Source organism: Anas acuta, chromosome 22 (assembly GCF_963932015.1).
Source record: "Anas acuta chromosome 22, bAnaAcu1.1, whole genome shotgun sequence".
Lineage (NCBI taxonomy): Eukaryota > Metazoa > Chordata > Aves > Anseriformes > Anatidae > Anas > Anas acuta.
Genome location: NC_089000.1, coordinates 7,212,542 through 7,236,486, shown reverse-complemented (window position 1 = coordinate 7,236,486; position 23,945 = coordinate 7,212,542). Strand labels below are relative to the sequence as shown.

Genomic DNA, 23,945 nt, shown 5'->3' with positions numbered 1-23,945 from the left:
AGAAGACACCGTGCTCTCATCTCTCTGGTCACCTGGGGAAGCCTTCATGCAAAGCACTGTTTCTTTATGCTGAGCATCACTAGGTAGTAAAAACCAAATGCCACCTCCTCCTGCAGCCAGTGATAGCACAGCTGCAGTGCATCACAGTAACACGGGCACACAGGCAGAGCACTCAGCTCTGCCACGCTCTTGTCCGTGTGCCCTTTTCCAATCGTGGAACAGCAGTCATGACACTAACCTCCTGGGGACAGTGTCTGGGGTGCGTAACCTCCCATCATGAGATCTTTTGGTACAAAGGTGTTGCAGACACCCCAAACCCAACAGGGGTTTTCAACCTGAAATGTATGTGTGAAATTCAAGAAGATAAATAGGCTTTGTCCTGAGAGAAAAACTGAAGGAAGAAATTCCTGTGCTGAAGCCAGCTATGTGATCTCTCAGCCAAGGGAAAAGCTTTACGGTAAAGTTAAAGGCAAACAGCTATGCAATGGGTAGTGGTTCCTGATTTGTATATACCATCTGTAAATGCTAAATACCATCCGTGTTTCTCTCTGTAGTTCAAGTCTGGAAAACATGAGCCTCTGTTGATGAGTCCATGAGATTTCTCTCAAATATTACATTCTTAGTGTACAGTGAGGGGATTGTTGCATAATGTTCCTCCTCGATTTTTCCTCTTAACAATAGCTTTGACAAGATCTGATTGTTTCTCCTGTTCTCTTTTCTTGTTTCTCTCACTCAGTGAGCCAGCACTCTGGAGTCATTACAAACCACCTTGGGACCAGTGCCTCTTCCCCAAACTCGGAGTCAGACAACCATGCACTTTTAGATGAAAAAGAGGATTCGTATTTCTCTGAAATCAGAAATTTTATTGCAAATAGTGAAATGAATCAAGCATCAACTTTAGCAGATAAAAGGTAGACAAGCAAATAAAATTACCTGGTGACATGTATTGTTAACATGGTTAAAAGACCGGTCGGCCTCTGTCCTGTGATTTAAAACACTCAAAAGAGGGAAATGTGGAAATGCAGCAGCTTGAAAGGAAAATGCAATCAACTTTAAGCTCTAAGCCTGGTGTTAAGTCTTTTCAGAAAATGATCAGAAAGTGATTTAAGTTAGGAGGGCTTAGATGAGAGATGCTAATATTCAGAGATGTAGCAGCAACCAGGGGGGACAAGTAATGGAGTTGTGCTGACAGAAGGCAGGCAGGCAGATTGCTGCAGTTAGCTTCAGTGCAACAATTGTCATAAAATGCAATTGCAGCACTAGATAAAAATGTCATTAGTGATCTGTTGACCTTCTGCCATAAAATCAGTCGGCCTGTGCTGTCACAGAGCAGAGGCACCTGCTTTTCTGGTCTTCCAGTTTGTTTCAGATCTATCCGTATCTGTGGATTTCAGCAAATCTGAATGTATAACAACACTCACACCTGCAGCTCTCTTGCTTTCACAAAGAGCTATTCGATGCCAATGTTAAAGTTTAAGATTTAATATTAAGGTTCAAGTCCAGAAAGTAAGTATGAGAAATCCACAGAATGATACAACCCAAATAGGAACAGTAAGCAGTCTGGAGCATGCTGGCATAGAATTTCTGGTGAAGATGCTACGCTTACCTTATGTCCCTTGGTGGCATCCTGTGGGGTTCTGAGTCCATAGCACTGTGGATCACACTCTCATTCTCGTAATGTAATTTAACGCTCCTGATCTCTTGGAGTCTGCTCTGGTATGAATAAGCAAAGTAATGTGAGAGAGAATTTAGGCTGGCTGTTGGATTATTCTGGGAGGAAGCTTCATCTGAAGGGAGGTTGTTAGAATACAGAAGCAGAGAGGAGGAAAACCCCATGTCCCACAGGTGTTATGAGAGATGGAAAAGCACCGTTTAAATCCAGACTAGACAAAATTCTAGTTTGAAAAGCGTTTGGGTTGGTATATACTTGACATGCTCGTTGGCTGTTAAGAAATTGTGAAGGCTGATTTTTAACTGCCTAAAACACGGCAGTTTTCTTTTCCTTGCTGTGTAAATGCTATGTGTATGTACAGAGATACATCTCTACATGTTTTCAATACACGTATATGAAAATAATGAAGTCTTACATGACAGTGAAAAGGCATGACTTACTCATTTGGTATCTTTTCTTCCTTTTTTTTTCTTTCCCCATTGACCAAATATTTCAGGCCAGAAATCCAGGATATTGATGGCAATTCCCAGTGTCATGGATTATCAAATGAGAAAACAGAAGATGTGGATGATGAAGATGAAGAACTGGAAGAGGAAGACGATGACAGCCTGACAGGGAAGTCACAGGATGAAACAGTATCACCCACCGCAGAGCCCCGAGGAGCATACGAGGATGAAGAAGACGAAGAGCCCACATCTCTCACCATGAGCTTTGACCACACCCGAAGGTGAGGTGGGCCGTTCCCTTTGAGAAGTCAAATGGGGGCCAGACTTCTGACCCCGTGTCACTGGTAGATTGTGAGTGCTACTGTTTTATTTTTCAAGCCATATATCATACCTCCAGTTTGATTTAAGCATTCACTTGAAAGATTCCATTTTCACCATGGTGGGGGATACGAAACAAGTGGACTGCAAGGAGAATCCGTGATAAGATGGATATCCAAGACTTGAGGAGTTAATGGGAAAAGAGTTAGTCCAAAACAGAAAGCACCTTTTCAGCATACCACAGTTCAGTGGATAATGTCTGTCTCTAAAACCCTGGTCAGGGCACAGGGAGAGGCACATGCATACAGCCCAATTTGCACTGCGCTACCCACTTTATTTGTGGCCAAATGTTGACTTCAAGTGAAGTCACCAGAGCGCTGGGAAAAAGTGATTTTTGTTTCCCTGAGATCAAGCCATACCTATACACCTTCAAACTTAGTTTGTTGGCCGTGGTGTAGGCTTAGCATTGCTTTTTCTGCCTCAGTTTGACATTTGTAACAAACGTCCTGTGATGCAAAGAGCAGCCTCTCATTTAGTCTCAGCGCATCGCTGTTCTCATTGCACCTCAGACCGCAGCAGTGCTCTGTGGGCATGGGCACAGCGTCAGGGAGTGGGCAGCAATTGGGCAGCTCCAGGCAGGGAGCTGCAGTCAGCCTGAACCACGAATACTTGCAGCACTGATGCTTGTACGTGCATAGTCATGCTCTCCACTTTTTCTTCACTCCTTGCACTTTGTGTCATTTCTGTGTTGTCTGTCTGTCCGCTCACGCATGTGGCTTGTGAGACCCCCATGGTGTGTGCATGCAGGCACTGGGTTAGCACCACTCACATTGGCTGGTCTGTGAACGGCGAGACGAGCTAACAACAGGTCAACCCCTTCCCCTGGTCATTGGTACAGGTGTATTGAGGAGGACGAAGCCGGCTTGTTAGATTTGGAGCAGATGCCGAATTTTGGGAAGGGGCTGGATCTTCGCAAAGCAGCCGAGGAAGCATTTGAAGTTAAAGATGTGTTTAATTCCACCTTAGACTCTGAGACAATAAAACAGACTCTGTACAGGCAGGCTAAAAACCAGGTGGGTATATGACAGAACATTTTATCTAGCTTGCCGCCAGCACGTCCCATAGGATTAGCAAGCAGCTGGCCTCCTTTAGCTAAGGTTTATTTTTTTCCCCATCCAGTGAGCAGGAATTCTGACTGTAATAAGTGAATCGTGTGGGAACTGTGTCTTGGTGCAACTATACAGAAATTGAGAAGAAATGGAGTGGGCGTCAGGTCTAGGTCGCCAGGTCAATTTATCATTAAGCCTGTGTCATGAGAACATGCTTATAGAGCAAGATAGCGGCATCTGTCTGTTTTTATCTGTCTGTATAAATGTCTTTTTCTGACTATTATGTATTTCTGCTTCACTGTGCTGGACAGCAGAGCTCACACTCAACGCTTCTAACCGTAAGCCTCTAAGGAAGGTGCTCGGAGTTACTGCCCAGCTACCATCGTTGACTCTGTAGAGAATTTGGGTTTCTGCTTTCAGAGAACCACTTTGCACCTAGCTATGGAACGTGGTGTAAAGTAAGGGGTGTGAATAATGTCCATCCTGACAAGTGCCAAGTACGTTAGTGGAGGCTTGATGATATTTAATACGGGGGATAAGCTCAGCTGTTGCACTGCAGTCCTTTCCTAACCATCAAGCAGCAGAATGTGTCCTGAAATCTATCCTCAGTGCCCAGCAAAGCAGTAGCTTAATGCAGCTGCCATGCAGAACAAGATTTATGGTTTATTATCACCTGGAATTTGTGAAGTTTTGTCCTCCACAGTAGGTGCTAGGGCTAAAGCTGGGGAAGGGACTGCTCGAAGGAAGGACATGGCTTTTTTCTGGGGGAAACTAAGTAAAGCACAAGCCACTTGCCTGACTCTTACATGTGTCCTGCTACTAATCTGGCAAATGTACTAACTACCTGGGAAAGCTGGCTCCTTTCAGATTCGTCCTACTTTTAAGGTCTGTCTGATGCTTGGTGGGGGTCTGTGCTTTTTGAACCAGGTTCATACTGACTGAGGTGCGAGCCTGGTTACACTTAAATGACTATAAGTAATATAAATAATTTGACCCAGGGAATGCAGTAGTAAAACAGCGTTTGTGTGAGCAGCAGAGCACTCCCTGGGAGCTGTCTGTCTTTTACACAGTCAGAGAAGCGTGCGTGTCCTTAGCACTGCTGAGCTGAGCCTCTTTCAGCACGTACCTGCAGCAGGCGGTGTGCTGGCCTGACAAGGGCTAACTCAGGCTGAAGAGGCTGAAGCTGGATGCCAGGTGGTATTGGCACCGTCACAGCTGCACTGCTAAGGGTCCTACTGCACTGAGCGTTGTACCAGGGTCCCAGATAAGGTGTGCTCTGTGGCTGTTGCCCTGCAGAGGCTTGTGCCTGGGTGGGTGCTGCACGGCCACCACTGCACTCACACGTGGGAACATCCTTGCAGCAGCTAGTGCAGGATGGGGGGAACTGTCCTCTGTTACATGGCAGAGGTGGATTTTACCTCCAGCACACGAGGCTGTCACCTACCCAAGGCTTCACATTTGTTTGGGCTGTGGAAGGATGCCAAGGGTGTATGACTCTTGGAGAGCATCTGGGTTAGAGAAGCGAGCAGGTCCTTAGGTAGCAAACACAAGTCTCCATGCAGTTTTTCAGCAGACACTCAACCACTTCCCTGCAACAGAGACCTACAAGAACATAGGAGCACACTGGGAATACCGACGAGCTTTCCATGCCTGTGTTCCTAAACGCTGGCAAGATTCTTAGCCCAGGCCAAAGGGTGCTGGCAGTCTTAGGGTTTGGTGAGGTGGTGCTGTGCTTCGCACAGGTTACTGCGGCCTGTCCTGCGTGCGTATTCACACATCCCCTGCGTTACTCTCTTCTCCTGCAGGCTTATGCAATGATGCTGTCCCTGTCTGAGAACGCTCCCCTCCACACGTCCTCCCAGAACTCCCTGGGTGCTTGGTTGGACATGGCAGGAGCAGCTTCAGAGTCGGGGACCTTTAACCCCATCAACCACCTCTGAGAGGTCAACAAGGCACTGGCCAGAGTCCCAGCGAGGAGGCGGTGGTGCTGCAATTACCCTAGCAAAAATCCCAGCAAGCAGAAGATGGATGAGAGGGCCTCAGGAGTCGCCTGGACTTTTGGCTGAGAAAGAAACCTGTCGCATCCGACCTACAAGTCCTGCATTTTTACCCACCCAGAGTTTCCATTTGTAATTTATCGGAACGAACCTCTCCAAAACTGGATAACTGATGCAGCCCCAGGATTTCTGCCTGTAGGAATAGCATAAGCAAGACATGAATTGCAACAGTGCAATCAAATTGGTCCCTCTAACATTACAAGATGGTATCACTGCGCCAGTGAAGCCCGCATATAAATCACGTCTTGAAACCATTCGGTAGCTTAATCCTTTCAACTCAGCCAAATAACGGGGTAGGAAACAGAGCCAGATCGGACCTGTCCCTGGTGCAATTCTGACAGTCACGGGAGTTACACCAGGGAAGGGTAAATTTAATTGACCTCAAAAAGAATCTGAACTTGTGCACTCCCACAGGAATATGCCCTATCCTTTGTTCCCAACCAAACGTACTGGCACAGCCCAAAGCTTCTCGAGTGCGAGGCCACGCTGCCTGCAGTCATGCTACGCTACGTGCGGTGTCCCGGTTGGGAAATCTTCAGCCTGGAGCATTTCTGAGGCTGGGTTGTTGGTGTGTCATGCAAATACGTGGTTCACAGTCACCGGCTGTGCCCTGAAAGCCCTTCTGCCTGTGCCTGCACTGTGAGGCTGGGAAAGCTTCCCATCTCTGGCAGTGCCTGCGTGCCCGAGCTGCTGCCTGCGCTCGGAGCATCCCGAGTGCTTCGGAACAAAATCCGTGCTCAGAAAATCTCTGGCGAGCAGGGCGGTGGCATTCAACCCTGCTCTGGCCCCGTGCCTCATGGCAGGGCTGCCTGGACCTCCCCAGGCGTGAGCACCCTGGGTAACTCCGTGCCCAAGAGGTGCAGGGGTGTGAGGGGGGAGCGGGCAGGTCCAGCCTGCAGCGGGGTGCTCACAGCTTCTGCTTCTCTCCCAGGGTTTGCTTCAGGGTGGTGTCTTCTCGGTGTCGGCAGTATCTGGGAGCTGTGGCAGAGATTTCTGACTCCTGCCGTTGTTTTGGTTTGCTGGGTGGTTGTTTATGGGCAGCACGCTGCCAGTTGGCCTGTAATTGTAGTAGGAAGATTAAAGCTCCCTTGCTTCAGCAGTGTCAGGGGTTCAACCCACTACTCGAGCACATACAAGAACAGAATTGTCTTTCTGACTCTAAAATTGCTCACAGATCTTTTATAAGTGATTTCAAATTGCTTCAAAGTCTCATCTCTTTTACCAACCCTAAGCAGCCTCCAGAAATGCTGTGATGTTCGTGCTGTTGTGCCTTGTGATTACAACCCGGTGTCGCAGCGGTGATTTTGCAGGTAAAGCTGAATTACTGAACGGTCTGGGAAGTGATTAGACCTGTTCCAAAGAGCAACATTGGCTATACGGATAAAATTTAGGATGCGTGTCCTGAGAATTTGCTATTTGCAACACGATAAAAATGAGAATTTCCAAGGCTTGGCCTGCTGCTACCACCGAGCGAATGCTGGCTGGAGCCTGGGGTGCTCCGGCAAGGAGGAGCCTTCCCCTCGGGTCTGTGTATTGCAGTGCCCGTGTGCTTCCAGCAGGTCTCGTATCTGGTAGTAACTGCCTACAGGGCTGGGCTGATGGCTGGTTTCAGAGAAGCAGCACACGGTGGTCAGGATATCTGCCTGTGAGTACCTGGTGTGCTCAGGCTCTGCCGACTTTGAAGGAAACCAGAGAGGAGCTCCTGTGCCAGGCCGGGATGGAGAAGCACAACACGGGAGCCCCGTTCCAGCACGCTGAAATGAAGGAAAGAGCTACTCAGAGAAAGTGGAGGTTTGGTTAGGGACCCTTTGTAATTCACTCTTTGCACCCCAGAGCACACCTGAGGCTGGCTTTGGGTAGCCGGGAGCCTCAGGCCACCCGAGGAAGAAAACGTCTCTAGGGTGTTTCGCTAGAGGAGGAACAGAAGGTAAACTAGCGGCGTCGGTGTATTTCCCAAGAAAATTTACCCTTCCCATTTGGTTCTCCACATCACCCTGTGAAAGTGCCCAAGGCTCTGAACCCAGCAGGCAGCGGAGGCCGAACTGCTGCGTGTATTTGCACAAAGCTCCCGGGCAGACACGGCCCAGGACCCGGCACTGTCAGGAGGCACCGGTCTGCGAGCGGCGGGGACGCCCCCAGCCCCACAGCACCGCCCTGCCCAGGCGCTCGGCCTTTAAATTATTCCCCCAGGGGCCAACTGAAAATAATAAAAGAACTGTTTTCTCTTCCGGAGGGAATTTATTTTAATCTGTACATAACTTGTAATTTTTTGCTAATTCTTTTCTTATTTTATTTCTTCCTTAACAGTATTTTTTGCATTAGATATCACTATTGTGAAGAAATAATGTTAATATAAGTCTGTAGTGAAGGACCAAACTGGTGTAATTAAGGTTGTTTGTTGTATGATCGATAACCAGGGAGTAGGAAGAGTTTGTTAACGTGCCAAACGACCCCGATTAATCCTGCTATTCTTGCTGCCGATTCTCCAGACAATCATACGCCGTGTTACCCTTGCGCTCAGGTGCCAGCTGCATCCGACTCCGGTTCCTATTTATTTCCTTGGTGGGCTGGGAAGCAAAAGCAGCCTGCGCCGAGCCAGCCCCGTGCCCGTGGGGGGACAGGGAAGGCACGGCACGGCTCGGCCCCCCGGCTCCCAGGCTCCAGGAGGTGCTGAGCGGTGGCACGGAGCCGTCCCTGCCCTGGGGAAGCCCAAACACCTCACTGCTGCTGCTGCTGCTGCTGGCCTCCTGCGTGCCCGGAGTGAGCTGAGCCCCCTCTGAGCAGGTGCTGGGACATTTCTCACCCTGCCACAGGGCTCCGCGCGACACCAAAGGCGGCTTCGAGGAGGTCGGCATCGCGCTCAGCACGGGGAGCTCCCGGAGCAGCAGCGAGCTGGTCTCCAAAGCGTGAGCCAAGTACTGAGCAATGCAAATGTTACGGTGGGGTTTGTGGGTTGGTTTTTTGTTTTTTTTTTGGTCTTCCCTTCAGCATCTCAGCCTCCGTTCTGTCGCGTTGTGTCTCCAGAGGAGCAGGTCGGCGGCTCCCTGGGGGGCAGCTCCCCGCTGCTGGCCAGGGGCAGGGGGCACGCGCCAGCCAGGGATCAAGGACATGAAAAATAGAGCTTTTTGAATCATGAAATGATTTTTTTTTTCTTTTTGCATTTTCCTAATTCAGTTTTCTTCCCATTTTCTCGAGCTAGTGCCTCTGTTTGCTTTAGGATCTCCTCATTCCTCTAATTTAGCACTGATGACAAGATTTAATTTTTCCACAGTTAAATAAAGAGAAAGCCTCACTGGTTTCCATTTATCTCGTAGCTCTCATTCAATTGCACTTAAAACGTGTTGCAGCTCGTAGCAGATGTTTAGGTTTTGCTTTGCTGTTTCGGACAAAAGCGGTCACTCAGCTTTGAAGGATCTTTCCCAAGACGTGTGTATGTCAGGATGGAGCTGGCACAGGCAGTGGGGAAGGTCTGGGTCCCCCTGGCTCCAGGGGACACGGAGCTGTAGTGCCTAAGGCCACCCGATGCCCCTAGCCCGGTGTGCTCAGGACCCCCTGACGGCGGTGCGGTGCAGCAGGCGGGTAGTTGCAGCGATTTCAGTGCGCCCTGGCGCTCGTGTGAAGGCGAGGGCACCACGCGAGGTGTGATGCAGAGCGAGAACATTTGGTCCCCAGGGGCTTCTGAGCACCACGGGGCCGTGTCCCCTCCCTGTGAGCCCACCGCAGAGGAGGACACAGGCCTGAGGCACGGGCTCAGCTGTGGGGTTTTGAGCACTGATGGGAACGGCCGGGGCTGGGGCACAAAGCCCATGGGGCAGCGGCAGTGCTGAGGGTGCCGGTGCACCCATGGGAGCTGTGCACACCCATCAGGAGCTGCCTGCGGTGCCCTTGGGTGCGCGGGGATGTCCCGTGGGGCTGTGTTGTGCTGGCTGCGGGCTGTTCCTTCGTGGTCACGGCAGAGAGGAGCAGGGCTCGAGAGGCACAGCTCGGTGCCAGCAGCAAACCCAACCCAGGCAGGGTTCAACAGCAAAACCCGAGCTGGGCCTGCTAAGCTGCATCCCAGGACAAAACGCGGAGCTTGGTTTCTGTCTTGCTTAAAACAAAGTAGTGGAAGCGTTCGGGTTCTCCCTCAGCAGCACTTAGGCTCTCGGTAGACGTTCTTGAAAACGGCTTCTCACTTCCTACGAAGCGTTTGGAAAGCACTTGCACAACGACGTGAACGTGTTTAGACTCTAAGCATCAAAGCACTGGATTGTGAGCCCCCTCCCCTCAGCCAGTTTCAACCTACTGACTTACATTCAATTTTTACGTGCTGTACTGTGTGTGTGTGTGTGTGGCGGGGAAGGGGGAGCACCGTGGTGGAGGAGCCTGCGCCTCGCCGCCTGCCGCAGAGCCGGCGGGGAGCACGGCACGGTGCTGGGAACATCAGGGCAAAACCCTCTGCTCCTGGGTGACGGTCAGTGGTGTGCTCACAAAGCCATGAACCTTTTTCTCTGTAGTGTTGAGTGATACTGTGATTAAAATGTTATTGAATGATTCCGAGATTATGTTTTGTTTTTTTTTTTTCTTCTGTCATTAATTCTTATTACCACTTTGGAAAAAGAATGAAAAAAGAAAAAAAAGGCAGCTTTGATTTCCAAATGTGCAATTCACATGTGAACAAAGTAATTCTGAAAGTAATTCTCAATGTCTTTTACATTCTCGTTGCTCTCTTCAAAGCAAGAGATGTTTTGCCCTGATGTCATTTCCAGCCTGCAGAAGATGTAATTTAAAACATATATATATTGTGCTTGCAAGAATCATAAATCTGTGCATCCCATGTCATTCCTTTTCCCATTGTTACAATACAGATATGATTTAGTTTTTTTTTTGTTTTTTTTTCTTTAGGACTGTATAGTGTTTTTTTAAATCAATTGTAAATGTCTGGTTTTCATATAATGTTTAAAAAACATTGAGAAAGAGGATGGTGCTTGTTCCATATCATTCTTGATTGTATATTGCTTCTGTTATGTTTATAAGTAAACTGTGCATGACTTGTGTTTAGCAGTCATTATTGTGTCTGTTTGTGAAATTTTTATTAAAAAGAAAAAAATTCCGTAGATGCACTTATTGTATATGTGATTAGATTTTGCGTCCGAGGCTAGAAGCCTTGAACTGCCAAGGAAGAGAAAAAAAAAAAAAGTGTTGGCAGTTATTAATTAATATGAAATCGCTTTGTTGGGAGCATAATGAAATAAAAGATATGAAGTGTAGAAAATAATTAAAGAAGCGATTTTACAAATTTCATTTTGATGCTTGTGATAAAAGACAAATGTACTTGTGTAGAGAAATTCCTTTAAAATAATGAATAGAAAAAGCTGATTTTGAGGTTAATGCTGTAGAATAGGAATGTATACCAAATGTAATCTTTCCAATGCTACAATGAATTTATACATGAGATTGATATGCAATAAACCTGTGTGCTTTTATAAGCAGTGGTCCTCGAGCTTCTTTTGTCTGGGAGGAGTGGCAGAGGCACAGCACCAGGCGCAGCGGTGGGGTGGTGTAAGTCGGGTGTAAGCTTTGGTGCAAGGTGTACGGGCGCAGTACGGAGAGCACGCCCCAAAGGGGTGCAGGGCTACCAGGGACGTGTCGGGGGAGAGTTCATCCCTCCCTGCCGCCCGGCCATGTCTGTGTCCTCCTCGGGGGAACGTTCCCGGGAGGAAGAGCAAGAACGGGGCCGGGGCCGGGTTGCAGAAGGGCTCGGGAGCTGTTTGGGAGCGGTGAAGGCTCTTTCCTTTCACAGCTGAGAGCGGCGAGTTAGTGACTATCGAGTGATAGCGGTCAGATGTTTCAGCGGGGGCACCGGGAGCAAAAATGACTTGAAAGCAGGGTCTTTGAGCTAACAACGCGCATTACAAAACCGGTGAATGGTCTCTGCTTCAAAAAGTCATTCAGCGTGATCAAATGATGGGATCCCACCTCCCGCATAATGGCACTTCCCTGGAGTTTGCCGTGCGAGGGCTTCAGTCGTGGCTGAACTCTTGAGTAGGAGCCCTCTGCAGCTCTGTGACGGCCGGCAGCTTTCTCCTTATTAGCCCCGGAGGGAAAGAAAAAAACCTCTCGGATAAGAAAGCGCTGATAATAGAGCGATTGTCTGGCAAGGGGAGAGCGGAGTCTTTTAGAAGAATATTGCCGACAAGTGGACTTTGTCATCCAGAAAGCACTTGAGATTCTCCATAAACCAGGGAGAAAAAGGCTCCATTTTTAACGGGGAAAAAAAAATCAGAGCGGAGGGCACAAGAGAAGGTCAGGGAAAAATCTGCTCCCAGTAAACACCCGGAGCGGAGCCCGGCCTCTGCAGGCAACTGGGCCGCGGGGTGGCTGCCCCCAGCCCGGCCCCAGGGCCCTCCCTGCCCCAAATGGCCAAACGCCGCCTTGGGGCCATGAAATGCTCAGGATGGACGCTTTATGCCCACGCAGGGACCGCCTGCGGCCTCTCCCAGCCACTGGAGCCCCAGCTGCGAGGCTGAGCCTCGTGTGCCCGGAGCGAGGAACAGTCCCTGGCCCACTGGAGCTGGTGGTGGCTGCCCAGACCCCAAGCAGGGCTGGTGGAGCAGCCTTCGGTCACCCCTCAGTGCACCGGGTGCTCCCCGGCCTCCCTGCGAGGCGTTACGGGCCGGGATGCCCCAGGAGCATGGGCTGGGGCTGGGAGCAGCACCCTGGGGACCCGGCTCCTTGGTGAGGCGTCGAACAGCAGGAGCACAGCGCGGGGCAGCCGCATGGAGCTCGCTCGGCAGCCCCAGGACCGGGATTGGGACCGGGACTGGGATCAGGGCCGGGATCAGGACAGGGATAGGGATCGGGCTTGGGAATCGGGATTGGGATCGGGACCGAGGGAGGCCGCCTCCGCCTCCGCCGCGCTCCTCCAACCCCGGGCCCCCAGCGGCTCCTGGCGCCTCGGAACTCCTCCTCCTCCTCCCCTTCCTCCTCCTCCTGCTCTTCCTCCTCCTCCCTTTTCTCCTCCTCCTCCTCCGCAGCTGGCGGGGCTGAGGCGGTGTCTGTGAGTAGCCGGAGGCCGGGGCCTCCCGCGTTCCGGGGGGGCTCTGGGGGGCTTTTGGGTGCTTTTGGGGTGCTCGGGGCGAGCACAGGAGGGGCTGCGGGGCTCGGCTCCGTGGGGCTGCCCCCAGCACCCGCGGGGTCCCGGGTCCTGTCCCGGTCCCCTGGGAGCGGGGTGAGGAACCTGGGCTCAGTGGGGGGGCCTCGGGGCTCGGAGCGGGGCCGTAATGGGACGGGGAAGGAGCTGGGTCCGTGGCACCCCGCACGGGGAGCGCTGGGTGCTGGGGCGGGGGGAGCTGCAGGGGGCCAAAATGGGGCTGGAAGGCGGTGTGGAAGGGGGGGGGCTGCGTGCCTGGGCCCTGCAGGGGGGCACAGAGCACGGGGGGGGCAGTGAGGCCTGGGGGGTGCACCCACAGTGCCCCTGCCTCCACACGATGCTGGGAGCGGAGGGGGAGCACCCGTCAGCCCCGTCTGTCCCTGGCTTTTTGGGGGCTGCCGGGCTCCCACCCACACCCGCTCAGCACCCGAGGGGTGAGGCGTTGCCCCCGGTCAGAGCGGGGATGTAACAGCACCCTGGGCTCCATCCTGCTCCTCTCCCAGCCCGGGCCCCGTCCCCATGTCCCCACACGATGGCCCCAGCTGCTGGGGGAAGGCACTCAGTCCTCTGTCTGTCTGTCCATCTGTCTGTCCATCCGTCTCTTTCATGCAGCTCTCCAGCTGCTGCCATGTCCCGGAGCCCCCACAGCAGCAATGCGGACGACAAGCCCTTGCTCCTGGAGTACCGATGCCACCCCCTGCGGCAGGGACCCCCCAGCTCCATCCCCACCTCCCCGTCCGGCACGCGCAGCCCCGACTCGGCGCCGCCGCTGGGCCCCTTCCCCTTGGCCGAGCCGCGCCGCATCGTCCTGAGCACGGACAGCCCAGCCGCGCTGAAGGTGGGCACCCAGCAGCTCATCCCCCGCAGCCTGGCCGTCTCCACCAAGACCAAGAACCCCTCGCGGCCCCTGAGCGCGGGGGCGGCCGGCTCCAGCCAGGAGCCCGCGTGGCCGGACCAGAGGCGGGCGTCCATCCCCAGCATCAACCTGGAGGATGAGGAGGATGAGGAGGACGGCCGGGGGATGCTGAAGCGCAACCTGAGGAACATGTCCTACCGTGCTGCCATGAAGGGCTTGGGCACGGAGATGGAGCCAGCGGCCGCCGCCCCCTCGCTGAAGCCGGTGCTGGAGGAGGGGAGCGCTCCCCGTGCCCGCAGCCCTGGCAGGAACAAGGTGGGTTTGTGCCCGCTGCCACCCCGTTTATTTTGGGCCCCGTGGCCGTGAGCTGCTTCCAGGGGCTGTGGTTTCCTCCTGCCTGCAGGAGCGTGGAGCTGGCAGGGTGTGCTGAGCCCGGGCAGCCGGGCTGTCACCTACGGGTGCTTTGGGTCCCCAGGGAGCAGCTGCTGCAGCTTCCGTGAGGATCGCGGCTCCTGCAGGGCTCCCACGGGCCTGCAGGGCGGGGTGGCCGGGCGGGGGCCCCGGGCTGGCACCCAGACGTGGGCGAAGCAGGGCTGGGAGGGCCGAGACCGAGCAGGCAAAGTCCAGGTGTGAGACAGACGGATGGGAAAGGCAGCGGAGTAACCAAAGGATCGTTCAGATTGTGACCCTGATAATGCGAGGTGAAAGCTGAGTCACTTCAGTACGGCAAACAACAAGTGTAGACAACAGGCGGTCTGAGACAACAGGGTGGTGTTTGCAAACAGCCTGCCCAGGGAGCTGCTCCCTTTCTCGAGGGAGCCGAATGCTTCCCAGGGCCCGGAATACAGCTGGTGGGTGTCTGACCCTGGCACGAGCGTTGTGGCAAGTGTTGTGGTTGTGTGGTCCTGCCGTGGCAGCGAGATTTCCTCGCGGTGGTGGCAAGCTCTCCTCTTCCTCTTCTTCCTCCCGCAGAGAACCTTCGGGCGGAAGCGGGTGCAGAAGCGGGGCGGCTCGTTCAAGGACCGTGAGTGCTGCTTCTCCTCCCCATCCGCTCTGTGGTGCCTTTTTCCAGCCCATGCAGGGAATCCCTGGCAGCCCCTTGGCCGCGTGTGGGGCTGGCCCAGGGCAGCCGCTTCCCCTGCGCTTCCCCACCTGCAGCAGCAGCACCATGGGCACCGCGGCCCCGCTCCCCGGGAGGGTGCAGCTGTGCTCGCAATGGGAATGCTCCCGGCTCTGTTTGCTCAGGGCAAACACTGCGGAGGCTGGCGGCAGCCAGGGCTGCTGGCTACCTGCTGCCGTGCAAAGTCCTCAGCTGGGAGGTGCTGGGCCCGGCTGCCGCTGGGTGCTGGGGCGGGGAGGTGGTGGGAGGCGAGGCGGGAGGAGGCTGCTCTCACCCCCCGGTGCTCCCCGCCGCAGAGCCCCGGCTGTACCAGGAAATCCGCGAGCGAGGGCTGAACTCGGTCAGCCACGAGTCGGACGAGGATTTGCTGGAGGAGCCCATCCCCGAGGAGCCGTCCCCGCCCGACGCCGCGATCGTGGTGCAGAGCTATCGCCCCGCGCAGGTCACCTGGAGCCAGCTGCCGGAGGTAGGAGCGGGAGCACAGCTCCTGGCCACGTCCTGCGTTCCCCAGGGGAAATGGATAAGCGGCGAGCGCAGCTCTGGGCAGCAGCACCGCCTCGCCCAGCCGCTGTCCTCGAACCCTGGAGCAGTCGTGCGAGCTCACCTCCTGCCTCCAGGCCATTTCCCCAGGCCTTCTGCTGGGTCTGGGAACCCTCACCTGGGAAGGCCAGGCTGCACCTCGAGCAGTCTCCATGTTGTGAGAGATTATTTTCTGGTCATCCGTTCTTGAAAGCCCTTATTGCACCAGAAGGTGACCTGCTTATTAAAAAGAAATAGAGCAGAGTGTATTTTAAAAGCTGTCCGAGCTGCCAAACCAATAGTGAGCGGTGTTACCCCGGCTGTGGGGTGCTTTGGGGCAGCCCGGTGCTGGTTGGGACACGCCGGGCTCCTGGCAGGTCTGGGCAGATGCCGGCCGAGCTGCTGCGGTTGCGCTCATTGAGGCACCCCAGCAGGCTCAGGGAAGGCAGGCGGCTCTGGCCACTGGTGTTTTTGGTGGAGAGCAATCCCTGCCTGCAAAGCACTCCCACTGCCAAGCACAGGAGCTGCTGGGGTGGGTTTGGGGCTGCAGGGAGCCAGAACTGACCCTGTGCTGCCTGCAGGTGCTGGAGGCGGGCGTCCTGGACACCATAACCCCTGAGGAGCGCAAGCGGCAGGAGGTGAGAGCGGCCCGTGGGGGCATGGGGGTGTCCTGCTGGGACGGGTGGTGCTGGGGGCTCATCCCGGGGGCTCCAGGTGCTCCGGATAGCCGCCAGAAGGGAAAGCATCTTCGTGGTGCAGCGTGGTTTCGGGGCTGTCCGAAAGCATGCAGACGTTGGTGTAGGCCAAGCGATGCACGAGATGGTATCAGGGGATGCTTGGAAAAAGTTTCCAGACATTATTAATGCAAATAATGTGAGTTATTACTACATGCTATAAGGTCGTTATTAATGTAAATGAGGTGCAGCAAGTTGGAGCTCACCCCTCTTGCTGCCGGTGGTGCCGCAGCCTGTCCTGCTGCCTCCTCACCTCCCCGCTGCTTGCAGGCGATGTTCGAGATCATCACGTCCGAGTACTCCTACATGCACAGCCTGAGCATCCTGGTGTCCCACTTCATGAAGTCGGAGGAGCTGAAGGAGACCATGACGCAGACGGAGCACCACCACCTCTTCTCCAACATCAGCGACATCCTGGCCGTCAGCACCAGGTGAGCGCACGGGTGCTGGCACCGCGCCGGTGAAGCTGTGCAGCGCGGAGCTCCGCTGCTTTGCCGTGTGTGAGCAGCATCCCCGTGGTGCTGAGGCAGCCCCTCAGCATCGTCCTGGTGCTGGTGCCCGGGGTGAAGGGCTCCGTTCTGCCCTGCTGCCGTTCTCTGCTCACCCTGAGGTTTCGTGGCGGGGAGCAGTCGCGTGGCTGCACTCAGGCACTGAAGCGGGGGTGCTCCTGTTGCGCCATCACCGTGCCCGGGGTGTTTCTGTTTGCTGAATTTCCCAGCTGGGGGTTTCCCAGCCAGACGGACAGGATGTGGGACCTGGAACTGCTCCTCTGAGAGCTCGCCCTTTGCCCCCCGGGGGTGGGAGCTGCAGCGGGTGCTGTGGGAACACCACGCCAGGGCGGTGCCGCGGCACCGTGAGACCCAGTGTGGGGGCGCAGGGGGCTCCTGGTCCTGGTGCCCGCAGCTGGGCTGGGCGCGGGGGGACCTCGGGGGGGCTGCAGCACGCAGGACCCTCCTGGGGGATGGGGATGGGTGGCTGTGGGGAAAGTCGAGCAGCTAGTGCACATCTCAGCTGCGGCAATTTGGGGAAAACTCCCAGCGTGGGAATGTCGCTTCAGAGAGAATAATTCGAGGAATTGTTCTGCTCTGGGACACTTGGCCTGCGGGGATGGTCCCAGCAGAGCCTGCTCATGGCAAAGTGCACCGAGCTTGGCAGCTTGTGCATCGTTCTGGTCTGTTAGCTCCCCCGGACAATCTCCTTCTGTAACTCATAAACCAGAAGGCTTTTGCTGCCCCAGAACTGCCCTGCTGCCGCAGAGACACTTTGCACAGATGCCAGCTGCGATCCTGGCCACAGAGGTGCCCCTTGGGGCTGGCAAAGGGCCGCGGGAGGACAAAGCAAGGGCCTGAGCTGAGGGGAGACCCCTGGGAGTAAAGGTGCAAGGGGGGCTGGAGGAAAAGGGGCAAGGTAGCAGGGAGGGACTCCAGCTGGGCTGTGCCACGGGACCAAGAGCAAGGCAGGCGGTGGGAAGGCTGAGCCACCCCTGGGCCCTGCCCCGGTGAGGCGCGCGGTGAGGCCGCTGGCTTTCTGCCCCTAGCTTCTTTGAAGACTTGGAGAAGCGACACCAGGAGAACCTCGTCATGCCCGACATCAGCGACATCGTGGAGGAGCACGCCTCGAAGCACTTCAACCCCTACGTCAGCTACTGCTCCAACGAGGTGTACCAGCAGAGGACACTGCAGAAGCTGCTGTGAGTGGTGCTGTGCGCTCAGGCTCCTCGGGGGCTGCTCGCAGGGCTCCGAGCTGCTCAGGGCCGTGTCCTGCTGAGCACTGAGCCTCTAAGACCTGTACTGCGTGGTGTGGGACAGGATTTGGGCTGTGTATTGAGAAGAGGAGGGATGGGGGCCAGCTGGGGGCAGTGCTGCCCCGTGCTGAACCGAGCCATGCTGCCAGCGGGTCCTGCTGGGGGCGGTGGTGTGGGGTGCTTCGGGGATGCCCGTGGAGGCTGCTTCTGTCCAGGCTGTCCCCGTGGTGCCGGCCGTTTCTGACAGCTCTTCCCAACTTCTGGCTGATTCAGCATCTCCAGTCACTTTTCCATCACCTGCCCGTGGATCGATCCCTTTTCCATGCCCGCTGAGCAGGACGGGCTGGTGCTGGAGCTGCGCTGCCAGCCTCCCGCGGGGAAATCCTCTGCAAAGTCTTGATAACCGAACAGCAACGTTAACGGAGGTTTCTTGTCCCGTTCCAGAACCACAAACCCCCAATTTAAAGAGGCCTTGAAACAAATTGAAAGGAAACCAGAATGTGGAGGGCTGCCAATGATCTCATTTCTCATTCTCCCTATGCAGCGAGTAACGCGGCTTCCCCTGCTCTTAGATGTAAGTAAGTCAGAGGTGGCCGCGCCGGGCACCTCCTGCTGCTCCGAGCCAAGCAGCGATCTGCCAGGGGACCGCTGCTACCTGGGGTCCTCGGGAGTAGGGCCGGGTGGCTGCCTGGGGCACGAGGTGATGGTCACGGACGTGGCTGCTGTTAGAGCCCTGCCAGGAGCCGGATTCGCAGCCACCAGCACTGTTCAGTCGTGCTTTGAGCGCATGCCCTGTCCTATCCTGTCCCCCTGCCAGGTCCGAGCAGGCATCGCCTCCGCAAAGCCCAGGGGGCCGTCAGTGCGCAGCTGCTCTGCCTTGCAGTGTCACTAAAGCGTCTTGTCTTGGTGTTCTAGACTGTGTGTCAAAAAACTAAAGCATGCACTGCAGCGTACGGGGCTGCCACCAGAGCTCTGAAAGCCATCAGCAAGGTGAGGACGGCCACCACCACCTCCCCTCCCTCCCGGCGCTCCGTGTCACCACCCCGGTCCTCACCTGGGGGCTGGCCTCTGATTTTCCTTCTTTCACGGGGCCACTTGGGATTTCTCTGCTCTGAAGAGCTGCTGGATGCACACGTCTTTTCCCTTGCCCATCTTTTTCACTTGATTCTGATTTTTTTTCCCTCTTGTCATCTTCTCTTCGTTCCTCTTTGGCCATCTTTTGTCCTTCCCCTCACTGTTTTCTCCAGGGGTGCTCTCCCCATTTTGGAGGCCCCGTGGCGGTGTCCCTGGGCTGCTGCTCTTGCCTCATTTCTGGAGATCCATGCGAAGAGCAGGGAACCAAGCAGGGCAGTGGCACAGCGGCAGTGGCAGCTGTGGTCCTGGTGCTGGCAGTGCAGCTGCCCCACCTCCGTTTGCTTTCCCTGCTGGTTGTCACCTCCCCGTGGCTCCCTGTCTGCTCCATCATCAGCCTCCTCTTTACCTCCCCTCCTCGGATGATCGATCCTTCCTCTTGGTCCTGCCCCTTGGTGAAGCTCCGTGCTCGGTTTCTCTGTGGCCAGGGGGACCCTGCTGCCTCTCCTGGTGATGTCCTGGGTAGGAAATCCTGGAGACCTGCTCGAGGTCTCCTGTCAGAGGCAGCCAGCAGCAGTGGGATCTTTGCCAGCCGTAATGGTGCTGATGCAGAGGCAGCGTGTGCTGAGCCTCCTCCATCCTCCCCTTCTCCTGTGTTTTTTTTTCCAGCTGGTGAAGAACTGCAATGACGGAGCTCGTGCCATGGAGAGGACAGAGCAGATGTACACCCTGCAGAAACAGCTGGAGTTCGGAAAGAAGAAGGTGAGGACGGGTGGCGGTGGGGGCTGGGTCCATCCACACTGATTTGTGTTTTTATTTATTTGGGATGATCCTTTGTGACCCAGGGCTTGGACCCAATCCTCCTTGTGGGTCCCTTCCAACTGGGATATTCTATGACTCCAGAGTCCCCTGTGAGCTCAAACACAGCTTTCTGACTTGGTGTTCCCTGCCACACGGGACATCAGTCATTTTTTTTTTTTCCATTTCAGCCTTTTCCACTGATCTCTGCGTCCCGCTGGCTGCTGAAGCGGGGTGAGCTCTACCTGCTCTTCTCCGAGGAGGCAGGAATCTTCCGCAAGGGCTCTGGCAGGGTTTGCTACCTCTTCCTCTTCAACGACGTCCTGATCATAACCAAGAAGAAAAGGTGAGGCTGGGGGGGCACCCCTGCCTCTCGCTGGGAAGGGGCTGGGTGGATTCAAGCCTCGCTTTCCCAAGCAGCCTAAGGAAACCTCAAGGTTCCCCCATTGTGAGCATTTTGGAGGTGTTTCTTGTTAGGGCAGCAACCAAATTCCGGTTGGGAATGGCCCCCAAGTGCACAGAGCACATTCAACCCCGAGCATCAGCACCGTGATGGGCACCAGGGCTGCGGGTGGTGCCCGCTGCGCGCGGTCCCCCGGGCCAGCACGGGGAGGCAGCTCTGAGGTGCCCGTCCTGCCTTGCTGCAGCGAGGAGAGCTACACGGTCATGAACTACGCCACGCTGGACCAGGTCTCGGTGGAGAAGGTGGAGGCGGCGGAGCCCCCTTCCCCCCCGCCCGCCAAGGCAGGGGGGCACCTGCTGCGAGTGGTGCTGGAGCGCGACAGCGAGGGCAGGCGGGAGGAGGTGCTGCTGGCGGCGGACACGCTGTGAGTGGGATTTGTGCTGCTGCACGGGGATGAACCCTGGGTGGCACCTGGGGGGCTTCTGCATGGCGCCCTGCCCCTCCTGCTTGTCCTGCCTGGGTGTCTGCCCCTTGCAGTGCTTCTCCCCCTTGCAGTGCTTCCTTCTCCCCTTTACCTTTCCAAACGCTCCTCATATCACACATCAGCAGTGCAGCCAGGTCTCTGTGCTGTTGCACACCTCAGCAGGTGTGCTCGCACTCAGTCCCACTGCCCGTGACAGCCCTCGTGCTGCTGGGGAGCTCTCAGCGACTTCCAGCAGCCGCTGCTGCCCGTGGCTTCCCTGCACATCCCAGTTTTCCCTTGCCAGGAGCGACCGGGCGCGGTGGGTGACAGCGCTGATGCACAGGGAGAGGGAGCAGCCCGACACCACACCACGAGGAGGTACGGGGGTGCAAATCCCACCTTTCTGCCCGGTTTGTACCCGCTCCTGCCTGCGAGGGAGCTGGGGACACATTGATGGAGAGGAGGAGAGCTCAGGGTACCGCACCTTGCTTGTTAGGAGTCTCTCCCGTTCAGATATTAGCCTCTTCCTCACTGAGAGCACAAATACTTTTCCTAGGAGGGACAGGAGGAAGCCTGGGGGAGGCTCAGGCTGCATTTCAGCCTCCCATGCGCATGCAGGGCAGGGCAGGGCAGGAAGCTTGGCTTGCACTGGCCGGTGCGGTGCGGCCGTCCCTTCTCACCCGCTCCCTTTTCTCGTCCTGCCCTGCAGACCTGAGCCAGGTGGAGATAACCCGTGCCTACATGGCCAAGCAGGTGGACGAGATCTCTCTGCAGCAGGCGGACGTGGTGCTGGTGCTGGGCGGGGAGGATGGTAAGTGCTGGGGGGCAGCTGGAGGTGGAAAAGTCTCAGCGAGCCGGGGGCTGAGCGATTTTCGGAAGCTTCCACGAAGCTGTAGCAGGGGCTGAGGTCCGTGCCCTTGGCTGGAGCTGTGGCCCAGCAGATGACAGTGGGGCGCTGGAGGAGCTCCTGCTGCCCTGGGTGGGCAGCCGAGGAACCCTAGGACGTGGGAGCAGCCAGGGGCAGAGCCCCACTGTGGGCACCCCCATGGCAGGGTCTCCCTGCGGCTGCCACCCTGCACGCCTGTCCCCAGCGGCCACCACCCTTCCCCGTGGCATCAGCACTCGTTCTTCTCCTAGGCTGGTGCTGGGGCGAGAGGCTGCGGGACGGTGAGAGGGGCTGGTTCCCCCAGTCCTGCGCCCGGGCCATCACGAACCGCACAGCGGTGGAGTGCAACGTGCGGCGGATGGAGAGGCTGCGGATAGAGACCGACGTGTAGGAGCGGCACCACGGGGATGTGCCTCGGCCCTGGCCAGGGGGCTTCAAACCCCCGTGGGCTCAGCCCACGGCAAGGAAGGCAGGAGAGCCTTTCTTCTCGAACTGTGCCTGCACCGGGCGCTCACAGGCACCAGGTTTCGTGGTCGGGCCTGGGCTGCAGCTGGAGCCGCGGTGACAGCAGTTGGTAACGTGGGACCTGGAGAGGGTGCTCCCGGTCACCCCTCCGATGTGACCAGCCTGGAACAAGCCCTGAGAAGCAGCTGAGGTCCTGGCCCAGCTTGAAGGGGACAGGGCTCAGCCCCAGCCTGGGTTCTGGGCACTCCCTGCTCCCAGCTGTGTGTGTTTCAGGAAATATCCTGCAAAAAAACCACTTTGGGTCGCAACAGAATTCAAGCTTAATTGAGCGAGAGACCAAATAAATAGAAAGTCACTGAGGCTTTCTGTTTATTTCTCTTAATTGCGGAGTAATTAAAAGTCTTTAACCGGTGCTAAATTAGAGGAGACAGAGTCTAGGAGAGAGGCACGAGCTACATGAGAACAGGAAGTTTCTGTAGTAAGAAATAAAAACGGTTAAAAAAAAATATAATTTGAAGAAGTTTCTGTGTTCCTTGTTAGGAAGGGCAGGGGATGGGGCTGGGCACTGCCACCCGGGGCTGCCTGGGCACCATGAGCCTGGCGGGGCCGAGTGCGTCCCCGTCCCCCTGGCTCAGCAGAGGCTTTTGCTTCCCAGCCCACCAAGGAAATAAATAGGAACCGGAGTTGGATGCAGCTGGCACCTGAGCGCAAGGGTAACACGGCGTGTGATTGTCTGGAGAATCGGCAGCAAGAATAGCAGGATTAATCGGGGTCGTTTGGCACGTTAACAAACTCTTCCTACTCCCTGGTTATCGCTCATACAACAAACAACCTTAATTACACCAGTTTGGTCCTTCACTACAGACTTATATTAACATTATTTCTTCACAATAGTGATATCTAATGCAAAAAATACTGTTAAGGAAGAAATAAAATAAGAAAAGAATTAGCAAAAAATTACAAGTTATGTACAGATTAAAATAAATTCCCTCCGGAAGAGAAAACAGTTCTTTTATTATTTTCAGTTGGCCCCTGGGGGAATAATTTAAAGGCAGGGCTGGGGGCGTCCCACTGCTGCTCGCAGACCGGTGCCCCCGACAGCACCAGGTCCTGGGCTGTGTCTGCCCAGGGGCTTTGTGCAAATCCATGGACAGGGCCGGGTGAGGCAGCTGCTGGTCCCTGTCACGGGGCTGATCCCCTGGCAGTGACTGTCCCCGCTGTGCAGGTGGCAGCCTTGCAGCGCTCTCGTGCTCGCTGACTGTGGCTGTGCGGCTCCTGGCAGCTCCTCCGGCCCCATCTCAGCCTCTGGGCTTCCACCACGACAGGGGAATGTCGCAGGGGCCAGGACAGAGGAGGACACCTAACGAGGGCTGTGTTCACCAGCCCACACAGGGGCTCCGTGCCACGCAGCACGCTGACTGCACCGGGTTCAGGCTCGCTTTTCCCTGCAGCAGGTGATGTGGGATGCTCAGGTGGGCTGGCAAAGCCCTGGTTTGGGACCGGCTCTTGGCTGCAGAGCCCAGCACCTTCTCCCACAGCAAACGGGAGCTTACAGTACGGGGTGGCTGCAGGGTCAGGAACAGCCAAGTGCCGTGGTGCCACACTGGGCATGAGCGCCGCAGAGCTGGGAATGTTCACCCGCCAGCTTTGACAACGCTGCTGTGCAGCTTCCCATAAATATTCTTGCATAAATACCTATTTTTGGCTATAATATCAGCCCCTCCCAAACCTCCCTCCCTCCCCCGCCCCCCAAACCCAGCACCCAAACCCAAAAGGTGAAGGCCAGCAATTTCCCAGCCACCGAGCAGAAGCAAACACTGCTGGTGTCCGGCACGAGGGGCACCGGCTCTCAGGGTCCTGCGTCCAGCCCCAGCAGCTCCCGGGTGCCCTGGTGGTGCTCAGCACTCCAGCCTCGCTCGGAGCCGCAGCGTAGTCTGGCACGGTGGTACTAATTAATGTGTGTGGCTTGTAAACAAGTTCAGCAATAGGTCCTGTGCTTCTCCAGGGGGTCCTGCACCGAGGGCGCTGCTGGCGGCGGCCAGACCTAGTGCTCCGTCCACTGCAGCTCCCCTGGGGGCAGCGGGGGCCTGGTGGGCACCTGGGCTGGCACAGCTGGAAGGGAAACAGGGGCACGGGCTCAGCCCTCGCAGGC

General features: G+C 55.9%; 3 protein-coding genes across 20 annotated transcripts in view; 2 read left to right on the top strand and 1 right to left on the bottom strand.

Moving 5' to 3' along the window:
- The window catches only part of PRDM16 (PR/SET domain 16), a 296,501-nt gene extending 285,431 nt beyond the window's left edge, over positions 1-11,070 (top strand). For 13 of the 14 annotated variants that reach the window (XM_068658816.1, XM_068658818.1, XM_068658817.1 and 10 more), the window contains 4 exons: positions 737-911; positions 2,169-2,399; positions 3,335-3,509; positions 5,351-11,070. In XM_068658816.1, the coding sequence (XP_068514917.1) occupies positions 737-911; positions 2,169-2,399; positions 3,335-3,509; positions 5,351-5,485 (716 nt within the window). In that variant the 3' untranslated portion in view covers positions 5,486-11,070. The remainder of the gene's footprint in view (positions 1-736; positions 912-2,168; positions 2,400-3,334; positions 3,510-5,350) is intronic. The other variant, XM_068658824.1, reaches the window with a different exon arrangement.
- A 1,225-nt stretch (positions 11,071-12,295) lies between these two features.
- On the top strand, positions 12,296-22,304 carry ARHGEF16 (Rho guanine nucleotide exchange factor 16). Of its 3 annotated transcripts, XM_068658831.1 has the most exons (15): positions 12,300-12,641; positions 13,347-13,905; positions 14,563-14,614; positions 15,007-15,176; positions 15,811-15,867; positions 16,234-16,394; positions 17,501-17,653; positions 18,152-18,281; positions 18,623-18,697; positions 19,448-19,540; positions 19,768-19,922; positions 20,224-20,403; positions 20,747-20,820; positions 21,152-21,253; positions 21,580-22,304. In XM_068658831.1, the coding sequence occupies exons 1-15, from the start codon at positions 12,361-12,363 to the stop codon at positions 21,717-21,719; spliced, it is 2,382 nt and encodes a 793-aa protein (XP_068514932.1). In that variant the 5' UTR covers positions 12,300-12,360; the 3' UTR covers positions 21,720-22,304. The 3 variants fall into 3 exon arrangements, with proteins under 3 accessions (XP_068514933.1, XP_068514932.1, XP_068514934.1); XM_068658832.1 differs by lacking the exon at positions 18,623-18,697 and having other exon boundaries at positions 12,296-12,641; XM_068658833.1 differs by lacking the exons at positions 12,300-12,641; positions 13,347-13,905 and adding an exon at positions 14,371-14,441.
- MEGF6 (multiple EGF like domains 6) overlaps positions 22,135-23,945 on the bottom strand; it is a 73,330-nt gene continuing 71,519 nt past the window's right edge. For all 3 annotated transcript variants that reach the window (XM_068658811.1, XM_068658813.1, XM_068658812.1), the window contains one exon: positions 22,135-23,905. In XM_068658811.1, the coding sequence (XP_068514912.1) occupies positions 23,838-23,905 (68 nt within the window). In that variant the 3' untranslated portion in view covers positions 22,135-23,837. The remainder of the gene's footprint in view (positions 23,906-23,945) is intronic.